The sequence below is a fragment of the Euphorbia lathyris genome, chromosome 2 (assembly GCF_963576675.1).
Source record: "Euphorbia lathyris chromosome 2, ddEupLath1.1, whole genome shotgun sequence".
In the NCBI taxonomy this organism is placed as follows: Eukaryota; Viridiplantae; Streptophyta; class Magnoliopsida; order Malpighiales; family Euphorbiaceae; genus Euphorbia; species Euphorbia lathyris.
This window is the reverse complement of record NC_088911.1, coordinates 82,960,141-82,971,122: the sequence shown is the minus strand read 5'-3', so window position 1 is coordinate 82,971,122 and position 10,982 is coordinate 82,960,141. Positions and strand designations below refer to the sequence as shown.

General features: G+C 35.7%; 1 protein-coding gene across 1 annotated transcript; it reads left to right on the top strand.

The window, feature by feature from the left end:
- Positions 1 to 5,364: 5,364 nt before the first annotated feature.
- On the top strand, positions 5,365 to 9,591 carry LOC136220633 (subtilisin-like protease SBT5.4). The gene is made up of 10 exons (XM_066008431.1): positions 5,365 to 5,717; positions 5,800 to 6,022; positions 6,112 to 6,276; positions 6,588 to 6,699; positions 7,131 to 7,668; positions 7,753 to 7,850; positions 8,153 to 8,398; positions 8,475 to 8,589; positions 8,678 to 8,891; positions 8,976 to 9,591. Exons 1-10 carry the CDS (start codon positions 5,646 to 5,648, stop codon positions 9,515 to 9,517), a joined length of 2,325 nt encoding a protein of 774 aa, XP_065864503.1. The 5' UTR covers positions 5,365 to 5,645; the 3' UTR covers positions 9,518 to 9,591.
- Positions 9,592 to 10,982: the final 1,391 nt, after the last annotated feature.

Here is a 10,982-nt window from a genome sequence, read left to right as displayed (position 1 = left end):
CATGGAATCCAGTAATAAATGCTACGATGAGACCTTGAACCCGATGTAAATGGTGGTAACTGGCGATATCCGCATCAAATCCGATTGAAAATATTAATATATGAAATTTATCAATAAAAATATATTTACTTTAACTTCAACATATATATAAATGAAATAAAATATACCCGGCATCTGGCTGTTATGCACAGATGAGGATGAAGAACGGCCTCGACTACGACTACTCCTTGAACCTGAGGACCGTGCTCGACCTCATGGTGACTGACTGTACTCCCATGCACTCGGATTTCGTTTTGTTGATGAATTTCCCTTTGGTCTACCCCTAACAGTGTCTTTGACCTCAGGTTCTTTAAAGCCACTTTGTTCCGGGTTTATCTGATCATGAATCATCATCGATATGCTACGCACCATTGAATGATCTAATTTTTCAACCTTTTCCACAAGAGATTGAAAAAATCGGTGATCCTCAGACCCGTCAACATATACTGGAGCAGTAACTGGTATGTCACTCAACCCTTCAAACGCAAGAGATCTCCAAAAAGTATGGATGCGGTCAACACGGACCGATTCATTTGTGTCAATATATGTTTTAAGCTCACATGCACACGGAATGCCATGAGTCATGGGAAACACGCATCCGCATTCACTTACCACATCCATACTCAATCCCTGCATACGCTTCAGCTCATCATTTAGTACAGCCAAGCAGTAATGTGAAACGTGTAAGTCGAGATACGCGAAAGGTTCTCCACAGTGATTCACCACAGATCTTCTTCTCGAGTCCTCGAGTGAGTATCTGATTATATACAATGAAGGATTACAAAACTAATGTATTAAATTTTAAAAGATTAAAGCAAATAACAGAATAAATGTCTTACTTGATCGCCTCGATCTGAGCCTCAATGTCCTTGTGCACCTTCGCCCACACTGTATCAAGTGCACCAGTAGATGAATTCAACCACTGTTTCAATTGTGCATGTGAACTCTCCACTCGACAGGTTGTGGCGTTTCCTAAGTGCAACACCTTGTTCGTCCATGCTCGACAAAACTTCTCTTTATACACTAGCCATGTGGTCTCCACGTACTGAATCACACCAGGCCAGCTGCCAGTAGTATTCTTCATGGCTACCACTGCCGCCTCATATTCAGCTTCTGTCGGGGCTTCAATTATACGTTTCCATTTGGAATTCTTAAAAATTTCACCAAACTTCTTCATTCCACTCAACTTGCCAACTCTATCCTCCACATCTTTATTAATATGCCATGTGCACAATAAATGATGAGAATGAGGAAATACCTCACGAACCGGCCGCATCAGTCCTAACTCCCGGTCTGTAGCAATGGCTATCGGATGCACATTAGGTTGGAGCAAAAGCTTCAATTTTTGTAACACCCATATGTAACTACCCTCGGTTTCATCCTTCATGATTGCATAGGCGATCAAGAAGTTTTTGTTTGAAGGCGTCATTCCAATGATTTCAAAGAATGGCATCTTATACTTGTTTGTTTTATATGTTGAATCCATACCAACAAACAAGTAATAAGATCGGAACAGTGTGATCGATGTTGGATGTGCCGTAAATAAGTGAGTCACGACATTGCTGCCCGGCACCGCTTGCGTCCAATGTATATAGTCATTATCTATAGCAAGCCGATAAAACTGACCGATTACATCCCGACCCTCAAAGCTCTCAGTCCTGATTTTCTCCCTGTAGTTATAAATATGTCTTTGTGTCGGGCAATCCTCCGGATGTTTTTCTTTGATTGCAGCAAAAATAGCACAAGGCTTAGCTTGAGCTGAACTCATTTCACGAACAAGTTTTTTGGAAGTCGGGCTTAGTCCGCTCATCTGTCTGTAGCCCTGACGATATACAGCCAACTGATGACAGTGTTGTCCTCTTTCTCCAGGAATCCCATTCACCACCCAACCGTCCAATTCAGCGATTTCCATAACCTTTATCTGGAATTTGCAACCACAGTACTTTGTTTTTGTATTCTTCCGTAGCATAACATCCATATCCACATCCTTTTTCCTTTTATAATTCTTAACACCACGAGCACATTTAACCAATATCCACTTTGACTTGCACCCCGTCTTGTGCGACGCTGTGGTTAACTCAAACCCGATCCCAATTGCCGTCTGTTTTGCCCAGTTGACAGCTTCATGATATGTTTGAAATGTTTGTTTGGGAAAAAACTGCGAGTTGTAATCTATGCCGTTTCCGTCAAATTCTTCCCACGAAACCTCCTGTAAATGATTAATAACGAACATTACATTCCAAAACGTGACATTTCTACAGCGTTTCGGTGTCTAAACCCGAAAAACAGCCACAAATATGCTCGGGCGTGTGAGCATCACACCCCACCACATGGTGGGGCGTATGAGTATCACGCCTCACCACATGGTGGGGCGTATGAGTATCACGCCGCACCTCATGGTGAGGCGTATGAACATCACGCCTCACCACATGGTGGGGCGTGTGGCTATCACGCCCCACCACATGGTGGGACGTGATACTCATACGCCCCACCATGTGGTGAGGCGTGATGCCTACACGCCCGAGTGTCGAACCAGAATTTTTTTTTCCAATTCAAATTACAGAAATGCAAGGAAGTTAAAGCGGAAAAATACCTCGAATTCAGACGTAGCGTCACTCCCGTCTGCTCTCGGTGATAACGGATTGTCTTCCATCAAACGTGTTATCTTTGATTCGGATGAAAATGTATTTGGGAGACTTTGAGAGAGTTTAGGAGGGATTCAAATTTTCAGTTTTTGTTCAAAGGGCGGTTAGGTCTTTTTCGGGGACTGGAAGTGTGAATATGGGGCTGGGTTTAGTAACCCACTTCTTTTAATCAATGTTATTACATAATTGGTTAAATGGTTAAACCAACGTGTTATTTTTGACATACTTTTTATTTTTTTTAGTTAAATAGATTAAACGAGTCAATTTATTTAATAAATTGTATGGTGTCAGAATCTACTCTTAGCGGATCATATGATCATCAGTAGATGATCTATTTATGACCCACTAACCTATTTTGACACCTATAAAAGTTGGTTAACAAATTAAAAATTGTACGTGGATAAATATTTTATAAGATAGTTTGGATTTCAACTTCATTGTTTTTTTAAAGAATTTCAACTTAAATGCTTAACCGCCATATTTCAACACGTGTAGGGCAAATTAAATCCGTGGCTCCTTGAACTTTGTACTTATTTTTATTATGCCCTTTAAACTTCAAAGCTGAAAATTGCGACCTTGCTAACAAAATGACCATTTTTAATGTTGACCACATTAAAATGATTAGTGATGTTCTCAAAATAAAAGAAAAAAGAATCTAAGAATTTGAGTTGTTTAAAACCATATTTTCCATGAAACTGTCATTTTTAATTTTCCAAATCATAATTTTTTAATATTTCTCTTTAAACGACCATTTACTATCTCTTAACTAAATACTACCTAAATGATCTCAAAGCTAAAAAGTTCAAGAATTAAAGTTGCTCAAAGTATCATTATTATCAGTTCTATAATGGAACATTACCTGCTATTGGAGTGATTATATTGATTAACATTAGAAGGGGTCATTATGTTAGTAAAATATAAAGTTCAGGGGCTATATGTATTTTGTTTTGAAGTTTAGAACTCCGTAATGAAAGTAAGTGTAAAGTTAAAAGATCATGGATGTAATTTATCCCAAAATTAATATTATCGATTTTTTAAAAATGATTTTTAAAAATAAACTATGTAATTATTTATGTTGGTCCAAAGTTTATATATTTATTACACTTAAAAGGGCTAAATTTAAATATAAAATAATATAGGTAAATTATAATGTTTTCTTGAGGAATCAATTTAATGGGTGTTTCTTTTAGTTTTTCAGAATATGTTTTAGCTTTTCACTCTAAATAGCAGTTAACAGTAACATCTTTTAACAGCTAAACCAAACAAAATCTAATTGTAATGTCATAAAAAAAATTTAGACAAACTAGAAGATTTATTAGAAAGAAAGATCAAGATCTTTGGCAATTACATCAACAAGCCAATTACACACAATTTATGATAAATAAAATTGCTAGTATTGGAATGAGCTTGCCTAGTAATTAAGTAGACAATTTCATTCAGTAAACGATGAATAAAAGAGATTGAAAAGTTCAGATTATCTGAGAGAATACTTCTGCAACCTTGAATCAGGCCACCAAAGTCTGAGAGATCGGTTTTTCTAAAGTAGATTCGATCAACAACAAGCTTTGCATCAGTCTCAAATTTGACTTTCACCAGTTGGCGAGAAACCGTCCAAAGCAGACTAGTTCAAAGAGCTAAGGCTTCAAGAAGTTCGGACTCATGAATACCTTGGACGGTGCTCCTACTACATACCTAAAATTATTATTCTCATCTCAAATAATAGCCCCCAAACCGCAAAAATTCACATTTTTTAAAATTGTAGCGTAAAAAATAGAGAAGGTTAGAGAGAGAAAGAAATAGAGGGAAGAAGATGAAGAGATGGAGAGGTAAGGGTAAACGAGAAAAAAAATAATTTTTTTATAATTTATGGGTCCCACTTATACTAATGGCTAATGAAAAATGATGAGGTGACGCGTTGATCGGTCATTTTTAGCTGCTGTATACCAAAGTGAGAGGTCACCTATAATGTCGTACATATTAGTGGTACAAAATGAAGGTTGTATACCAAAATGTAAAATTGGAAAAAAGTTGTACATCATTGATAAAATTTACTCTTCTTATTTGTCCGATGTTATTCAAGATTGTTGCTTTATTTTACAAGATTTGAATTTTGTTTCGATCTCGTTTGTCAAGCGGTCATCGAATCTGGCAGCTCATTTTTTAGCGAAAGCTGTTAGTTCTAGGTTTGATTGGGATGAGTATGTCCACCACCGTTTCTTATCAATGTTCTTCTTTCTGATTTAAGTTAATACACATCATTCTTTTCAAAAAAAAAAAACTAGAAGGGCTAATTTTTTTTTTTCTTTGTTATGAAATATGGAATTGAAAAAATATATATATCATATATGCTAAAGTTGTGTATATATTTTCTTGTTTCTCACGGTATCCACCGTCGGTAGCAGTAAATATTTATTTTCAAATATAGTTTGCATTTTTATGGGAGGGGCTGCTATACACGGAAATTTTTTAAAAATCTCAAATGTGAGGATCAAATCTTGAACTTTTGGTTAAAGGATGAGAGCCTTTACCATTCCATCACAACGTCACGGTGACTTTTTATTGAATAATTATATATTAAAAAGAAAGTGATTGGTTTATTATTTAAGTTAATGAATTATATAGATGCAATGTAGCAATAGATAATAGATAGGAAGAAGAAAGGAAAGAATTTAGAAGTGGATTCATTCCACCCCACGCACCCATATCATAACTGTAATGTAATGTATGAATGAATTGAATCCTGAAAATGGAATAAATAATGGGAAAACGTATTCCCAGTTTTCAATTTTAAATAGCGTTTCCAATTCCAATTAAAGCAATTGATGTGCTAAATGGATTCAATTACGGGAATTATCTTAGTTGTCCGTTATCACTAAATGGAAGATAATCTTTGCTTCCGATTCATATTCAGATTCAGACTATAAAAAACAGAGCAAGACCCTCTACAGAAACAAAAAAGCAATGAAGCTTTCAATCATCTCTGCCTTTCTTTTCTTCTCTCTTTTGCAGCCACCTACTTTTGCCTTAAGAAAGGTCTGGTTACTTTTTTGCTTTTTTCAGTTTCAGAATTCTCTTTTGTTAGTTTCACTGATTTACATTTTGAATTTGGAAATAGTCTTATGTAGTTTATTTGGGATCACATTCTCATTCTCATGGTGCCGATGCTGCAACCTCATCCGACATCGAGCGGGTTACAAATTCACATATTGAATTGCTTGATTCAGTTTCAATAAGCAAAGACACAGAGAATAGCAAGGATAGGATATTTTACTCATACACTCAAAACATCAATGGCTTCGCGGCACTTCTAGAAGAGGAAGAAGCACAACAACTATCCAGTAGGTGTTTTATCTATTCTCATATACATAATGTCTATCTGAGTTTTGTCTATAATAATCTAGAATTGAATTGAATTGAATGAATGCAGATCGTGGAGATGTGATATCAGTTTTTGTGAATAAAGGAAGGAAACTGCACACAACACGTTCATGGAATTTTTTAGGATTAGAAAGAGATGGCAAAATTCCAACTTCCTCTATTTGGAGCAGAGCCAAGTTTGGTGAACATGTAATTATTGCTAACCTAGACACTGGTACGTTTTCAATATAATAATAAAAACACGAGTTTTGGGGGTTTTATTTTATTTGGATTCAGGAGAGGAGAGGCATTAATATATTGAATATGGTGTGTTTAGAGTGAATCCGAGGATTATTCATAATGTTTTTAATTTAATAGAGTGATTTGTTGGATTATTGGTAGGTCGTAGGGTCATAAAATAATATAAATATGGATATTTACTTTTGCATAATTATGATACTATTCTTTTCACCGTATTGACATTTTTTATGTGGCAATCATCTTTTAATAATATACTATACATTTTTTGTAAAAATAAAAATGAAGGTGTTTGGCCAGAAGCAAAGAGCTTTAGTGATGAAGGAATGGGTCCAGTCCCATCCAATTGGCGCGGAATCTGTCAAGATGACACCACTCTATTCCCTGTTCGTTGCAACAGGTTTTTTCTCTTTTTTTCTTTTTTTATTATTATTTCTTTTCCATATTAATTACACTCAAAGTATTGTTTATGTTGATTGTATCTTGTAATATACTACACTCGTACTCATTGCAAAATAATAATAAAAATAGCAGTAGTTTTCGGGTTTTTTTTTTTTTTTTTTTTTTGTGAAAGATATCAACTTTTAAACATTAAATTTAAGATTTTACCGTTTTTTAAGCGGAGGCTAAATGTTTTCTTCCTTAATAATGATATGATCAAATTTTTACTCTTTTTTTTCCAAGAATTTGTAATTACGAAACTGATTAAATAAATAGCTTCAAAGGAGTTCTTCTAACGCGGCACCTAATTAATTAATTAGTGAGATCAGAATCCCATAATTTCTAAGTTTGTCTAGTGTTTGAAGCATTGCACTATTTTTGGGATATCAGGAAGCTAATTGGAGCAAGGTACTTTAACAAAGGATATGGAGCATATGCTGGACCTCTAAACTCCACATTCAACAGTGCAAGAGACACTGAAGGACATGGAACTCATACCTTGTCAACAGCAGCAGGGAACTTGGTTGAAGGAGCTAGCATTTTCGGCAATGGCAACGGAACTGCCAAAGGCGGATCCCCCAAAGCTCATGTTGCTGCTTACAAAGTTTGCTGGCCACCAGTCAATGGTAGCGGTGAATGCTTCGATGCAGATATCCTGGCTGGCTATGATGCTGCTATAAGTGACGGTGTCAATGTCATCTCTGTTTCCCTTGGCGGGGATTCCTCCGAGTTTTTCCAAGATCCTATTGCAATTGGTGCCTTCCATGCTGTTCAGAAAGGCATTACTGTTGTTGCATCTGCTGGCAATTCTGGACCTGACCCTTGGACTGTCTCAAACGGCGCGCCTTGGATCTTAACTGTTGGTGCTAGCACCATAGACCGCCAGTTCTCCAGCTATGTTTCTCTTGGACCCAACCACCACTTCAAGGTTTATTAACTCCTACTACTCCTGCACCGCATAGACATTAACTAAATCTGCTAAACTGAAATTGCTTGAAATGTTGCTGAATAGGGTACTAGCCTTTCCGAAAAGGGATTGCCAGCAGAAAAGTTCTATCCCCTCATCACTGGAGAAGCTGCCAAGGCTGCTGGTCAGATAGCGGGTGACGCGTGAGTGTTTCCAATCACTGAATGTTTTATTTAGCAATCATGTGGGCAGGGGTGGAAGACTCCGGCTCCTGGGAGAAAATGTGAAATTATATTTACCGACGGATATTTCTGTTAGTAAATATAAAAACTCTGTCCATAATTTCTTTATTTTCAGAATTTGAGACAAATTTAACATCACTACTGATGAAATTGGTGACGAATTTTCAGCCGTGTGTTTTTAACTAAATCTTTGTCCATTGAAGCTCCGAATATTTGACTCTGCTGCATGTGGGTAGTTTGTAAATGGGCAATTTATTTTGCAGTTTGCTTTGCAAGCCTGGAACACTTGATCCTAAAAAGGTTAAAGGGAAAATATTGGTCTGCCTTCGTGGGGATAATGGTAGAGTAGAAAAGGGAGAGCAGGCTGTTGTTGCTGGCGCGGTTGGAATGATCTTAGCCAATGATGAAAAATCCGGGAATGAAATTATAGCTGATACTCATTTGTTGCCTGCTTCTCATATCACTTTCAAAGATGGTCAATCTGTTTTAGCCTACTTCAACTCTACAAGGTCACTCCAATTAATTTTAAAACTGACTCATTTACGCTACTCATCTTCAACCTTATATAACATTTTACTTTAACAGGATTCCTATGGCATGCATGACTCGTGTAAAGACAGAGTACGAAGTGAAGCCAGCTCCTGTTATGGCCGCTTTCTCATCAAGAGGGCCTAATCTTGTTGAACCATCCATCCTCAAGGTTTGCTTAATATATGTTCTCTTTAATTTTGTCCGGTTCCAATATCAGTCTAACTATAATTTTGTTGATGCTTGTTGTAAAATTGCAGCCAGACATCACTGCTCCTGGCGTAAACGTAATTGCTGCTTACACTCAAGCAACGGCGCCAAGCGGAGAAGAGTTCGACAAGCGTAGAATCGCCTTCAACGCAGAATCAGGCACTTCAATGTCATGTCCTCATGTTTCAGGCATTGCTGGACTCCTCAAAAATCTGTACCCACATTGGAGTCCTGCTGCTATCAAATCTGCAATCATGACATCCGGTACATTACATTACATTATATCAATGCTACCAAAACCCTTTTCTGGATTATTTCAAAGTTAATGAATCTGTCTGATTCGTGCAGCGAGAACACGCGATAACAACCATGAACCGTTGCTAGATTCATCTACGAATCAGAAGGCTACTCCATTTGATTATGGAGCAGGACATGTTAGACCAAATCAAGCAATGGATCCTGGTCTAGTTTATGATTTGACAGTTGATGATTACTTGAACTTCTTATGCAGCAGAGGATACAACCAAAGCCTGATCAAATTATTCTCAGGGGAATCATACTCTTGTCCTGAATCATTTAACTTAGAAGATTTCAACTACCCTTCAATCAGCATCGTTAATCTTATGAATGAAACATTAACAGTGAGTAGAAGAGTTAAGAATGTTGGTACACCTGGAACATACAAGGTTTCTGTAAAACAACCTAATGGGGTTTCGGTTTGGGTTAAACCAGAGAGCTTGGAGTTTGAGAAAATAGGTGAGGAGAAGAGCTTTGAGGTTAGTTTTAAAGCAAAATCGGAAGGTAGAGATGATGTAAATTATGTATTTGGAGGATTGACATGGTCGGATGGGAAGCATTATGTAAGAAGTCCTATTGTGGTGCTAAGCTAATCCTTAAACTCTGGCTGCACACATTTGTCTATGTACAAATAAGGAATTGGAAATGGATTTCTCATTTTAATTCTTTTTACACAAGCTTCATTTCTTTACAAATCAAATAAAAAATACAACTTCAGTATCCGCTCTTTTTTCTTTTAATCCACTAATCCAACTTAATTTCTGTATTAATTGAATCCTTTGAAACATTCTATGTTATCCTTTTTCAGCTAAATCCCTGTATAAAAACTTCTATTAAATCAGAAATTTGAATTAAAAAGGTCAATTAATGTACAAAATAACTCTATTAAATTATGAATAAATAAATAAATAAAGGTTTAGTTTTTTTAAGGGATAAAGATCAAATTTAACCTACATTTTAAAGGAAGTGTAGATTTAGCCTTAACTTATGAAATTGTACAAATTTAACCATAACGTTTTCAACCAAGATCAATTATAGCCCTAGGTTATGACTGGTATTTATTTGTCAGACCTTCCAAATATCAATTATATATCTAAGATATTTAGTGTATTACTAATAAAATTACAAAAATTATGTCAAAATGCTAAAACCTAAATCTGTTACATATAAGTTAACCGCTTTTTCTTTTTTTTTTTGTCAAACTGTCTAAAATATTTATTGTGTTATTAATATAGTTACAAAAAATATATAAAACAACTTCAATTTATCAACAAACTTGTTTGGAAAGTACGATGTGACCGTTAAATAACAGTCAATCCAGTCTTTTTAAATTTTTGAGAGAACTAAAATTGATCTTGTTTGGAAACGTTATGGTCAAATTTATACCATTTCATATGTTAGGACTAAATATGTACTTCGCTTAAAATGTTAGGATAGTATTGGCCCTAAAAGTACAATTAATTGACAAAACATGAAAATTTACAAGGAAACATACATTTTTCTTTTGAATAATAACAACGAAATTGTTTCAAAAAAAAAAAAAAGACAACAACAAAGTTGTTATTAAATTAATTCAATGGTAACATTGTCTAAAAATATAATTATAACAGTATGATTCAAACTCCAAATACAAAATTTGTTTCACTCTTTCCCGAATAGAAAACTCATTATAGATTACTTCTATGGATGTATCCTGAAAATATCGTGCACTCACACATGTGATGTCTCTCAAAAAGAAAAAAAAAATTATCATTTACTTTAAGCACAAGTGTAGCTCTGAGTAGCTTTGATGTGATACATATTGATATTTGGAGACCAATCAGAGAATCATTTACGGATCATCATTATTTTTTTACTTTTACTTTTGTAAATGATTTTAGTCGTTATATTTGAATTTCACTAATGATTTCTTGGTTTAATGTGTTATTTAGAACCAATGACATGTAAGTTAGTCTCATCCTCCAAAGCAGGAGGATGCACTTGCTATTAGGCAGTAAAAAGAGGAGGCACCAATAAGGCAACTTTGCCTTCAGCTCCTCAACTCTATACACATGATTG